The following is a 14746-nucleotide window of genomic DNA, read 5'->3' on the forward strand; positions in this document are numbered from 1 at the left end:
AGAACAATTATGACTCAGGCATTGGAGCACCAGAAGAATCATAACCGAGGTATTTTAGCCTCTGACTGAGAGGACATGGTCAGAACCATGACTAATAACCCTGCTGGCCAAGCATCAAAATAGTTGTGTTCAATTAGATATTTCATCAAACATTTCTCACAATTTTGACTAAATTGGTTGCGAATCAAGCAACCATAAAGCCACGTAATTAATTGTGTTTTGCTTTGTTATTTTTTTTTGTTAATAATGATTTAGTTAGGTTAGTTATGAGTTAGTTTAGGAGGGTGGTATATTTTTTGTTTCTATAAATGTATATTCTTTTGTTTTTGTTCAATCAATGAAAAGCAATATGATTTTCCACTCTCTCATTTCATTCTATCTTGGAGTTGCTTCTTTCATCTTCCACATTCATCACCATACATGCCAATATGGATCACCATGTTCTAATATGGACATCATTTAGATTCCTAGGAACATAACATATAGGACATTTACATAGAACACATTCACCAATAACTCAGCCAACACGAAAATTACACATGGTATTGACACTAGGGTTACAAAATAGAACTCATTGAATTCCAATGTTGCGAGGCTAAATTCATATAGTATGCTCACTTGGAAAACATAGATATAACTCAGAAGAGGGGTCACTTGAAGCTTGTACGATCACACCAAAGAGCTTGATAAAAGGACTCGAAGAAACTAAAAGCATGGTGGGATTTCTCATACCTCAAATAGGTGAAATGGCTATTTGCATGCAAAATACGGAAGCAAAATGAGCCACCTTTCTCTGATAAGGGAAGGAGGAACAGATATATGTTCTCCCAATCCAATCTCAAATCATATTCAGACTCAATGACAACAAAACAAAAACAATAATAATAATGACACGTATGTTTGCGGACAGAATTTAGACACCGAATCTCTACTAGGTAAGAAGATGAAGTTTTTGGGTTGTGAGTGGGAATGGATTTATGATTCCACTGACTTTATCAACACGTATTTATATATTGGATTAGTTTAAAGAGTATTTGGGCAGCAAGATAGCTGTTTATTCCAGGTACTGATCGAATTAGGACTATATACAAATTAAATGTGTTATATGAATGCAAATCTCAATATCTTAGTCTATATCTCGAATCAATTAAAATGTATCATTCAATTAAATAGAAAAATCTTAAAAACAAAATTATATTACTTGTTAATCTTGGATAATATAATTAATCAATGATAAGATGTTAATGCTAACAACTTTAACATATGTAGTTAATACATTATCAACCACGAACAATGGGCATGAGATTAACATAAATTGGACGAGGGAAAAATATAAACGCATCGAAAATGCTTATGCATATGGAGCCTAAAATTGGACGGTGCTTATGTGCATACAATCATTTATTTTATTTTGGAGTATAAAATTTAGATAGGGAGAGTAGATTAATGATAATGTCAAAATATTTCTTTATTTTTCCTTTAAAAATGTAATTATCAATAAGAAATCACAATAATATATAATTATATAACATTACTAAAAATATTTAGGTATATTGACATTTTATCTCCAAAAAATCTCAAATTGGAGGACTTTTAAATAGACATATAGAGGGTTTTCAAGGAAACCCTCTAAAATCTTTCCTTTTTCTTCATCTAACTCTCAAACAAGGAGAACTTTCCAAAATCATCTATTCTCTTCTCTTCCAAAACTACACTCTCAAACTAACAAAGCCTAAGAGTTGTGTCCCTCCCAAAATTATACAAAGTATCCGGAACGCTTAGACTTGTGTGACAAACGCAAGTCGTACAAAAAGTTGTTATGACTGAAATACGTTCAACAATATTATACAAAGTACCCAAAATTATATAAAGTATCCGGAACGCTTAAACTTGTGCGACAAACGCAAGTCGTCCAAAGAGTTGTTATGAATGAAACACGTTCAATATTTTGAAATGTATGATTTGCTAATGCTTGAATATTTGTTTTAACGAATGTATATCTCAATATTCAAGGTTATATGAACAGAAAATCTCAACATTGAATGCTATCTATTTCTTCATTCTCCAAAAAAAAAGCAAGCAAAAAAACCAAAAGCCTATAAAGAAGCTCGAGAAAAAAAACTTGGTATAGTAGAATAGAATTGTAAATCTAGAACTTTATACTTCTTACTTAGTTATTAGATCAAACCCTTTTCAATCTAATGTATTAAATTATTTGCATAGAGTTGTTGAATACTCAATATGCCAGAGAAAGGTTGTGAATACTCAAAATGTCTAGATATCCTTCCCCTTTAACAAATTACCATAACATCTTGATAGTTTTGCATTTGGTACCTTTCAACCATCCCTACCCATTCTCCATAATCACAATCACTATCTTGCAGCCATCAGATAAAATAAAATAGAATCCATAAGTTTCTGTGTTATACGAAATGCATGCAGCTTCTGATAATGAAAAATCTTTCAAGATACAACAATGTGATAACAACGCAACTAGCCTTCATAATCTCCTTGGGAAAATTTGTTCTCAGGATAAAACACAGCTATAACTTGATTTCCACCAAATTTTCTTCCATTCAATCCAACGCGGGCTTTTGTAGCACCATCAACATCAACGTACTCCAAAAACACCTGCAATTATAGCCACAATTTATAGAATGCAATAAATTTTGCAGATTGAAAGCAAAACACATCATAAGAATTTGCCCACAAGTTAATGTTTTATTTTTTCATTAGTAATTGCTGACAGATCCTCAAATATATTAGCAGAAAAAGAGAAAACCGCCACAAACAAGAAAGTTATAACTGAAAGGACAGCAGAATTTTCAGAAGCATAGACCAAAGACCGCACCTTTCCAACTCCAGGGGCCACTTCACCATCTGGTCGTGGGCGAGGGATCACCACATTCACCAAAGTACCTGCAGATTTTGGAAACCAGAGCGAAGTGAAATACACAAATAAGTTGTAAAAATATGTAATTAAACAAGTGCATGTAGGGAAACTGAAAGACAAGAAAGTTATGGAGGCTTCAGCCTGTAAGTTAGGTTTGAGTCGTTATAGTAGAATGTGGGGACTACAAACGGCTGTAAAACAAAGTACATAGGAGAAAATTGAAATCAATTTCTTATAATTTGTAGTGGAAGACAAGCAAACTAAATCCGAAATTACCAAATTTGGAGCACTCCTGTCTCATATCATCAAGAATCTCTTCGTAGTCCTCGTCATCTTTGAGTTCATCAGCAGCAACTGCATGAGTTAAGCAAACCACCTTTGTTGCCACTAATGCTGGTTGTAACATAAGTTTCTACAGAAATCCAAAGTATATAGCAATTAGACTGTTAAAACATGCACAACAGATCTAGGCAAAAAAAGTTTAAGTGACAATCCCCTCAACCTGCAGAGCAATCTGCTGCTGTGCGTGCATTAAAATGCTCTCTTGCTCAGGTTTAGGCTGCACCAGGCTTGAACCTTGATTAGCTCGTCTAACAGTCAGAGTCTTATCTCCCATTTTTATTCCATTGAGAGCTGCACATGCAATATCTGTAACTGCAAGGTCTTGGTAAACACAAAATGCATAGCCCTTCGAGTTTCCAGTTTCTCTGTCTTTCACCAAATCAAAACCCCTTAGAGGACCAAATGTCTCTAAAAGCTCCCTGATCTGTGTTTCAGTGAAGTAATAAGGAAGTCCACCCACAAAAATCCGATCAGGCCCATCAAGTCCACCAGCCGACCCAGGTGTTAAGCCAACAGCACCCAGGTTGAGGTTTGGGTTAGGTTGGCTTGGGCCTAAGGTAGCAGCTAGAGAAGGATTATAATCAGTAGGTCTCCTAACCTTAACAGGTGCCCCCTGGATTTGAAATAAAATATAATTAATTTGGATTGGCATAAATCGATGTACTTGCATTCTTGCAAAAAAACTACTATGAACTCCAAGGGGGTTGCTAGTTTCGGGTATTTGGTTTTCAAATGGCTATTTTCAAAACAAAACATTTGGCGGAAAAAGAACTAAATTATTTTATTAACTCGTTTTCAAAACAACTTCATCTCAGTTTGAAAACACAACCTTTTTCTTTATTCTAGTATTTGGATTTAAAAATAACCTAACTGGGCCATCACCAGTTCACCACTATGGGTGGCGATGAAAGTGGTCCATACATGGAGATGAACTTGTGCAAATGGGGAGCAGCAGAGACAAGGTGGACTGTGATGGCATCACTAAAGGAATGGTTGGAATAGTGGTAGAGAAGTGGACATTGATGGTGTCCCGATGGAGGATGTCAAACAGAAGTGGAGGGTATTGTGCAACAACGGTGGTAGTAAGTGATGAGATATTTATCAGATATTATTCTGGTTTGAGTTTTTATGATCATATTGTATGTTTAACTTCCTAAGATTATTCTTATCCTCAATGTTAGGTGATTAATTTTGTTACGATTACATAAATACATGTATAAAACATCAATGAATATTAAGTCATTTCATTATTCAGTTCAAGATAATACCTAGGTAGTCAATTGTGGATAGCGAAGTGTAGCAACCGACCCCAAATACAATATAGCGGGTAGTGGGACGGTTGCTACAGCTAACAGAAAAAACACATGTAATTTATACCCTACACATATAAATACACAAAAATATGAAAATAAACCAAATTAAAGAAGCATGAGAGGAGTAATGAAGCAGTAGTAAAGAAGTGGGTATGTGCAACAGGGAAAGAGAGTGTTGCAGCCTGGCAGTAGGCATCATGGAAGTCAAAGCGCCTTTTTAGGCCTTGCAGGAAGACTGAAAGAGAGTATTGCAGCAGGTGGCAACATGAGGGATTAATGCAGCAAGCAGCAACATGAGGGATTAATGCAGCAAGAGTGTTTCCGAATGTGTAAAGAAAAAGAAGTGGGTATGTGCAACTTGCTGGAAAGAGAGTGCTGTAGCACGGAAGGATTAATGATATTTTTGTAAGGGCAGGGAAAGAAGGGGAAAAAATTCTGTTATTGACTAACTAGTGCGGCTACACGTTTTCACGTGATTATAAAAGGATAACATCATGTGTTCTATTAGAGAATAGTTTAGAATGTAATAAGTGCTAAGTATTAGTTACTTTTGTATAAAGTTAGTTAGACTTGGTAATAGCTTATTGTGCAAGCTATCGAGTCTAGGTTGAAGGTTTTCAAAAAGAGAATTAAGAATGCATGAGAATATGGATTGATCTTGCTCCTCCCAACGCAAATAAGCTGGACTTACATGATTGATGAGTCTATCATCATTGAGAAAACGAAGAGGAATTTCACTACCTAAAAGCTAAAACAAAACGATTGCCATGATTGGAGGTTAACGTTGCTAACATAAAGTGACGCCAAACCAGAAAATTCATCTCTGCCAGCTTCATAGAAGGCAGAGGAAGAACCATTGGAGATGAAACAGCTTGCAGCGGTGAAGCACGTAAAGGAGAAAGAGGTGGCGAGAGAGAAGAGGTCCCAGTTATGGCCGTGGCTGACAGCATCATACCATGTAAGAGAATGAAATAGAGAGAAACACAGAGTCAGAGAAAGAAATGAATATTCCAGAATTTTATTAATGAAATTGTAAGATACAAAAGAGGTAGATGAGGTATTTATAGTTAATTAAGTTGAATAGCTTACACAGTAAGCTATTAGTAAACCTAACTAACTTTACACAACAGAAACTAACACAATAGTAATCAACTCTTATTACATTCTACACTTCTACACTATTCTCTAATAAAAACCACAAAGATATGAATCAAAAAATATAAAACTGAACACTAGTTTTGGATTATAAAAATTCCAAAGCTTGAAATTGAAAAACACCCCTAAACTGGGTTAAGGTTATGGTTAGAAAAATAGATACCTCAAAAATAATACCATCTAAAGCCATTGCATTGCTAGCTTCCTCAACGGACCTCATCTCTACGAAGGCAAACTTCTTGTCATGGTTAATGTAAACATTGACCACCGCATCACCTGTACGCAATAAAATTAGATCAATTTGGCCTTCTCAAATGTCAGAAAACCAACACAATTTATGATTTTAATATACCTGGGCCGGCAGTGTTACCTCCAATGTTAGCCATAACTTGACTGAAGAAAGTAGCAACTGACTGCAGTGTCACATACAGATTACATAAGCAAAAGACTAAAAAGCCAAAATTATAATGAAACCAGCTCAAAAAATTATCCAATTTATTCTTCACTTGATTGTATGCAACTAACAGCTACAACTAGTGAGACATATAATAAGCGCATCCTCACCATGCAATATAACAATAATTAGAAGAATTTGGAGTGATAAATACGTAGGAATACAAGAAAAAAGACCACCATATAATAAAAATTGGAAGATTATTTAGAAAATAGGCAACCTAGCTGATAACCAAACTCATTCAAAAATTACAAGGGAAATATCATTCGGGGCTATTCTAGGCATCAAAAATTTAAAACCAGAGCATATATAAAGATGAATAATAAAAATATCAGCTTATCAAGGAAAATCCTCAAACACCTATTACATACAATAATTAAAAATATCCAAAAACAAGAGAGAAACCGTAAAATTCAAGATCAAATACAAATCACAGAAAAATGAATATTTATATTTATAAAATATAACAAAGAGTAGTAAAAGGCTCAAACAAAAGAAAAGTACCTGCTCATTGGCTGTAGGAGAGAGGCCCCCAACATACACCCGCCTAGCATGTCGAGTAGCCTGTAAATTTTGGTGAAACAAAGAGACCAAAATTAGGGGAAGTAATACTAAGGGGCAGGAAAATACCCCAATCTCACTTAAAAAGCTTAATTTATTACCTGTTGTGTCATAGCCTGCACTGGCATGACAGGGAGAGCACTGAATGGCTGCACCTTCAAAAGCACAAAGGATTTCTTTTAAATTAACAGAAAAATTTGTGCTCCATAATCAGAATTGGCAATAAAGAAAGAACGATACCTGACTTGTAGCCAATGGAAACATATTTTGAAACACTCCAGGAATTGCAGCATTTGTCGCCATCATCTGACCTGCAAAGGGCACAGAAAGGTATTGCACCTCAGAACAAACTGTGTTTTAATCTTTTCGTGTGGTAATGCATAAGTATCAAATGACTCCTTTAGCCCCAATTTGCATCAGCTTAATCATAATTTAAGCTCAACGCATATATTATTTTAACAAGATCAAAGGAACATTCTAAACAAATTTTAGAGATAATATTTGCAAGTCTACCAAAGTGGCCAACAGTTTCCAGATGTAGACGAACCAGACCCACCAAAAACTGGTGCATTCATTCCTCCGTGGACAATAAAGCTACAAATGTCGGCTCAGGCCATTGTCAGCACATTGGGGCTAGTAGCCCAACATTGCCTTCTTAGAACATAAGACAAGACAGAAACAAAAGAAACACCAAACACAAGACAAAAACCAAAGCATCTTTTAGTTCCAGAATTAAATCAAAAGTTTAAAGAAAGACAATTACAGAGCATGGGAAACCAGTGTTCAAGGAGCTATATATTCATGTAATAACAGAACATTTCTTACCAAGTAAGCACCATGCAATTTGATATGAATTTTCCATACTAGAACAAAAGGAACAAAGCCGTTAAGATTAAAAAATCAGCTTCATGATATATCAGAGTAAATGTACCTGTAACAGCAGAAGCACCAGCTAACAGTGCTGAAGCAGGGGGAGCCATATCAAAACCACTAGTCCTTTTGCTGTAAGTAAATGAATTTAGTATTCCAATAATACATGTGACCTTTCATGCCAAGAAATATTTTACAGTAGGTGGATAAATTCTATTTAGAATATTGAAATATATAAAATATGAACTTAAGATTTGTAGCCCCATTTACATTAGTGGTATTTTCAATTAACAAAAACAAATCTTGTGAGAGGAACATATTAATGGGCACAAAGTCACTGAAAATATCTGTATTTTAACAGGATTTGAAAGCAGTAAAACTATAATAAAAGGGTGGCCCAGTACACGAGGTTCCCACTTAGTGGGGAAGGTAGACGTACACAGCTCCACCCCTGCAAGCGGAGAGGGTGTTGCCAGACTTGAACCCTTGACCTCATGGCCACTAAGCATCAACCTTACCGTTGGATCAAGCTCATCATCCACAGTAAAACTATAATGTTGACATAGTATACATGTGGCTCTGACAATAGCAATTAATAAATGGCATTTGAAAACTACAAATTGAAGGAAAAATCTATAACCTCCAACAATACATGATCAATTAAGTGATTAACACGGAACTTCCAACTGGTTTCTAATATTACAATCAGCGCCATTATTGTGTAATACAGTACAAAATCGTTTCACAGCCAATTATGGTATCTTTTCCAAATATAGATAAATCAATCTGTATTTGACTCTTCTGTCTACATCTGGATATAACTATCCACTAATAATTGTTCTATAAAATTATCAATAGAAAAATGAACTAAAGATATTATGAAAAATAATAATTAAAATACTCATATAGATTATATATGTATGTGTATACAAATATTTTCATGAATTCAAAGTAAGAGGAAAAATTGAGATCTGAACATATCTAAAGGGACGTGAAAGAGCAAAACAATAAAAAAAAGACAAAGTAAAACAAAACTGCATTTAATGATCTAACACAATTCAAAAGGAGAGATCTTAATGTAGTAATAAATAAACAGTATGTGGTCATAAACAGTATTTCAGCCAAGGAGAGAACCCCTATCATTTGACCATACCAAGAAATATAATTGTAATTTTCTCTCAAACTAAAATTATGAAGGATGTATTGGAAATAAGATCTCAAATAAAACAGCTTTTCAACTATATTAACTATTTCTCCAACTGACAGCCATTCACAACATCATTACACTAGTTTCACATGCACATGTGCCAACTATTTTATTTTATGATGAAACAGAAATTAGGATTTTCCAAATGACAGTCACATGCAACATGTAGCCGTTCATTTTTATACACTTGATGTTAAGGATCTTTCCATGACTTACCTTTTTGAACGTGAACGAGAACGAGATCTTGATCTATGCTCAGATCTACGCCTTGACACTGAAGTAGATCGAGACCGGGACCTGCGCCTATGCCGATCCTCTCTGTCATAATCTCTTCGTCTGTACCATCAAATAATTTTAGAGAAAAATTCCAAAATAAAATGATTAAAAAGCAATTAATTGAAAATAAAATAACTGATTCTATGTGATAAGAGTATCAACAACCCATGCTGATGAAAATTCTCAAGCTTAAACTGAGTTATATCTTATAACATTAGTAATATCCCAAATGAACTTTTACATGTCAATTCTGATTAAAATTCCCAAGATCCAGCTCAGGTATAAAATAGTATCTAAAATGAACATTTACCTATCATAGTCACGGATTCTGTAATAATCATCGTCATCTCTATCTCTTCCCTTTTCCCTTCTCTCACTGTGATCCCTGTGTCGATCTCTATGATGGCGGTCCCTGTCACGGTCTCTTTCATTCTCTCCATCCTGATCTTGTTCCCTGTCTCTGCTTCCCTCTCTATACCTGTCCCTGCTTCTCTCCTTATCTCTGCTTCTCTCTCTATCCATGTCCCTGCTTCTCTCCCTATCTCCGCTTCTCTCTTTATCCCTGTCCCTCCCCTTATCTCTTTTTCTCTCCTTTTCTCTCCCTTTCTCTTGTTCCCTTTCTCTGCCTCTGGAAGATTCTCTATCATAATCACGAGATCCATACTACCAAAAGACAAATACATATCAGTAGTATAAAATGTAAACAATAACACATCTTCAAAGTTCAAACCTGATAATAGCAAGACAAGAAGCAACACATAAAATTAAGGTAAAAAATAACCACAACGGTAATAGAAGCGATCCATGTTTAGCATTATGCTGCGCACATAAGAAGCAACCAATACTATGCACTATTCACAGTAATAGATACCATGCCATAGATAGCAAAATAACATCAGAAAGCAGCTCGTAAAAGTGGCCAGAGCTTATAAATTGTAATTTTTTTAGGCAAAAGAGAAACATGTTAAAATATCATATAAAATAAAAAATTGGAGCAAAAATTAGATATGTTTACATGCTTTCATTTTATTAAGGGAAAAGTTCACAAAACTCCCTTAAACTTTATGTCTTTTGCAAGTAGACAACATGAACTATTTTGCCTCAAAAGGTAGCATGAGCCATTGTAAACATAATAAAATGCTTATTTTTATCTATTTATTGTGATATTTTCAATCACAATGGTATAAGAATTTAAAAGACAAATCTAAAATGTACTCAGTGTCAAAAAACATCCAAGACAGCTACATGTTCGACACGACGGTTGTGAAGTTTCATCTTCCTTGCTGACAAGAGTGGTATTAGATATAATTTCAACAAAGGTCAGTGTAAATACAAAAGGAAAAAAGAATATCAGACTGCAAATTATACCACAACCTACAAACACATATATAGTTATACACTAATATCTGAACATACTTTTTTCGTTGTAAGTGGAAAAAGATTTTCAATGTTATGTTTAGATCGAAAACAAAACATGGTAAAACAGCAATTCCCAAACCCCACACAGTATCGGACATACTAAAACGCAAAAGGAATCCAAAACCCTAATTGTGTCTAAATTATAACTCCAAATACGAAACCCTAGAAATCAAAATAGGAAAAAATAACATTAATTTGATGGTGTGGCGATCCTAAACATGCAAGAGATAGAAAAAGCATACGTGAGATTTGGATTCAGTGAGATCAGTGTTCGGAGGCGGAGAAAAATCAGTATGAGCGTGAGAATTGTGATGGTTTTTCTCTTCTCCGTTCTCTTCGTATATCTCTTCGTATTCAGCCATTTTTTCACTCTCGGTGATCTCTTTCTCTCACTCAATAGAGCTCTGTCACACTCCTTTGCTATTTCCTCCCTCTAATACTATTTTATGTATTTTAATAAGTGCTTTATTTTAATATTTTAAGATTAACATTCTCTCCTAACAATATCCTAGTCTAATAATGTAAATTTCCACACAATCTCCAAGATGAATAAAAAGTTTAATTTTTTAGAGCGATATTTATTGGGAAGACATCTAAAAAAATAATTCTTTACCTAAAAGGATTTATTTATTACCTAAAAGTTGAGAAGATAACATCGTTACTATCGAAATAAAATAAGATGACACATTCTCATTTGATATTTTCCTTAATTTTATTTGACTAACAAAATAAAAATATAGACAACCAAATCTTTTAAAATGAACAAATGATGAAAAACATCAAATAGCCTATAGAAAATATATAGGATATCATAAAAAACCTTTAAAATATTCTAAAATAGTTTTTTTATAATAAATGACGGCAAATATGTAACTGCATTTGAATATATGTCACTAACTAACAAAGTGTTGATATAGTGATATAAGGTTTTGTTAGATTTCAGGATGGTTAAATGGTCAATGACTCAATTCCTAGTCAGAAAGTCAACAACACACTCTAAAATAATTAATTTCTTATTCAAAAGGTAAGAGATACCCTAGTACCAAAACAAATATGTGTAAATCTTTACCTAAAGGTAATTATTTATTCTAATAGTTAATTATCACTAATTCAAAATTGATGTTTATGTTATTATTTAATTGTGTATGAACAATGTTCAATTGCAATGTTTTGTAACTATTTTATATTTTTTTAATTAAACTTGTTCGTGTTTCAAGTATATTTAAATGTATAATTATTATCTTTCTACAATGTTATCATTAGGAATATAACTGATATTTCATATCGAATACTCAATCATGTAAACCCAAGTTTCTCAGACATAATAATTAAATATGAAATTAATTAAAATTAGAAAAATTATATGAAATATTTAAAAAAGTGAAATTTAAAATTTAGAAAAATGTTTAAAAATCATAAAACTAATTATAAAAATTTGAAAAATTAGATTCAAAAATCATTAAGGAACAAATAAATAAATTAAGTATTATTTTTTTAGGATGAGTTAAGCTAAAAATAGTTAAGGGACTACCTTCTACAAATGAAAAATATAAGGAACCAAAAGTATATTTTGATTTGAACAAATATTCAAAGTGTAACAAAAAACCATGTCAATAAAGTATCAAAATATGTTTGCATACATAATGAACCAAAATGAGCTAACCAACTACACCAAAATATCCACTAGTTAAATATACAAAATTTTACCATAATGTGCTAAAATAGACCAAAAAAACTATGATAATATATATTTAGGATCATCTCCAGTAATGGAGAGTCAAATTCACCCAAAATAAAAGAAAATGACAATATGATTTGACATTTTTACCTTTAATATATAATGAGATTGACATTTTTACCCTCAATATATAATGAGATTGACATTTTTCTCCCTACGTACAAGTGCAAAATTGATAAGTTATCTCTCTAGAAAGGATCCTTACTTATATGCTCAATCAAACTTTCAAAGATTTAGTCAAGAGTCTTGGAGTCTTGGGTTCCAAAAAATTTCACTTTCTATCACTATTCCACTCCTTTATCTTTTCTTTGTCTTTGTATTTCCTTCATTTTGTTGATGCACTTGCATAGATGATTGTGACACCTGTGGTTGTAGGACTTATGTAGAAGTATGTGTTACTTGTGCAGTGGTCTGTTAAACTTGTGTAGTAGTAATAGTGGATATAATTGAGGGTTGAGATTGATGTACCTTTGGTTTCTTCCTCTTTTCCTTCTTGGTGCATGCTCTATTGTAGTTGTAGTTGTTCCTTTGTCCCCAATGTTCTTGCATCCTCTGGTTACAAAACTTTTATAATTTATATTATCCTGAAAATACAATTGAGTTAATGATATGTGTGACAATAATATTAGTGTATGTTGTCTATTAAGTACTTTTTTTTGCGATAACCAAGGGTATCCTCTCATCTTATGCTAAGGAATTAATCATTTTTGGGTTCCGTGACTATTCCTCTCAATAAATGTTGCTCTTAGGAGTTGAACTCTTGACCTTTTAATCTATCTGGGGATCTAGTAGAGCCTCGCACCACTAGACTAAGGCCTTGTTGTACCTACTAAGTATCATACTACCTACCTTGTTTCTACAGTTGGTATAACCATGTCAACTGTAATGTTGCCTATACAAGAAGACTTGTCATGATCCAATGTGTGGCACCTCGATCACTTTATTGGTTTTTTGTTGTTTGGGTAACTTGTGTGAATTGTGAAGAAGATTTGGCTCCTGACCTTGGCAATTGGCAAGATTTTGATGAAGACACCAACATCATATATAAAGAAGAAAAAGAATAATACTTATGAAGACAAATCTTCAAGAAATTATAATATAAGTCTTTAGGTACTTCTATCCTTATAATCTAAATCTATACACTTAGTAGTAATGCTCAAAAGTATTTTAAAAGAAAATTGATAAACACAAGTATAAATGAAAACAATTTTCAAAATACTATGTAACAGGTTACTAGATCTAAGTAACAGATTACTATGATTAAATAAGAGGTTACTAGAACTAAGTAACAGATTACATGAGTGAGAAACGAGTTATCCAACAAAAATTGATCAGGGGAATCGATTTCGCCATGTGGGTAACCGATTACACAACACGGTAAATAATTACCCAGTTGGACAAAACAGTTGGGTAATCGATTACACCTTTTGAGTAATCGATTACTGCCTGTGAAAATTAATTTTTCAGTTGGACAAACGTGTTGGGTAATCGATTACATTGATTAAGTAACCGATTATTGAGAGTTGTTACACCAATTTTCAGATTCAAACCACATAGCTTTTAACCCAAATGAAATGATTTCATTCCAAACGAATCCTACCTTTTCATAGAGGTATCCTGGTTGATTGGAAAGTCTATATAAAGGCTTTGAAAGTAATTTCATACACAAACATATACATAACATAACTCAGATTGAAATCACTTATTGAAACTACAATTTTCTGAAATACTTGTTCTACACTTGGTGCAACTTGTTCATAACTTTCAGAACTTGTCTTCTAAAGTTGCCTTAAGTGTTATTGCCTTACATATGTTCAGTAACCGATTACCAGGCATCAGTATGCCTGAAAATTCAAAATTGAGTTATTGGATTGCAAGAGTTTATAACTTCAAAATCTTGTAAAGGCAATCCACTGCTATTGTTAAACATTTTCTTCATTCAAAGTATTGAATTACTTTCTTTCATAGGGTGTGATAAGAAGGAGGATAGAGTCACTTGGAAAGGGTGTTTTCCAAAATTGATATAGGTTTTAGAGAGTGAGTAAGGTACAAGGGAATCTCGGGGTGAGAAATTGTAATTACTACTCTTAATATCTAGTGAAGAAATCTCTTGTGCTGCAAGAGTACTGGATGTAGCCTTCGATGGACAAGAAGGTGAACCAGTATAAAAACATATGTGTACTCCCTTCTCCTTTATCTCTTTACATTTACTTGATTATTTCTGCATATCATTTTCCGCTGCTATTAACTCTTGAATTGTGCAGAAAAACCAGTCATAGTTTTAAACAACTAAATCACCCTCTCTTAGTTGTCATCCTAGTCTTACAATTGGTATCAGAACTTTTTTGAGTAATTTATTCTCAAAACTGATCCTATTTCGAAGATAACCGCAGGATCATTTCTAGGAGAAGGTTCCAACATCATTTGCCCTCCAAGCTTTGTTGGGGAATGCTACGACTTTTGGAAGATCAGAATGAGAATCTTCACAGAGTCTCAAGATCTAGACATTTGGAATGCA

The 14746-nt window shown here is 33.5% G+C and overlaps 1 protein-coding gene across 2 annotated transcripts; it reads right to left on the reverse strand.

The window, feature by feature from the left end:
* Window positions 2274-10948, reverse strand: LOC109345897 (splicing factor U2af large subunit A-like). 2 transcript variants are annotated; one of them, XM_019585159.1, is made up of 13 exons: window positions 10733-10948; window positions 9382-9734; window positions 9012-9131; window positions 7650-7720; window positions 6959-7029; window positions 6820-6867; window positions 6662-6721; window positions 6056-6116; window positions 5867-5979; window positions 3396-3848; window positions 3170-3305; window positions 2852-2919; window positions 2274-2631 (listed from the first exon to the last, which is right to left on the reverse strand). In XM_019585159.1, exons 1-13 carry the CDS (start codon window positions 10850-10852, stop codon window positions 2494-2496), a joined length of 1812 nt encoding a protein of 603 aa, XP_019440704.1. In that variant the 5' UTR covers window positions 10853-10948; the 3' UTR covers window positions 2274-2493. The 2 variants fall into 2 exon arrangements, with proteins under 2 accessions (XP_019440704.1, XP_019440703.1); XM_019585158.1 differs by having other exon boundaries at window positions 6820-6873.

The sequence above is a fragment of the Lupinus angustifolius genome, chromosome LG04 (genome assembly GCF_001865875.1).
Source record: "Lupinus angustifolius cultivar Tanjil chromosome LG04, LupAngTanjil_v1.0, whole genome shotgun sequence".
NCBI classification, from domain to species: Eukaryota; Viridiplantae; Streptophyta; class Magnoliopsida; order Fabales; family Fabaceae; genus Lupinus; species Lupinus angustifolius.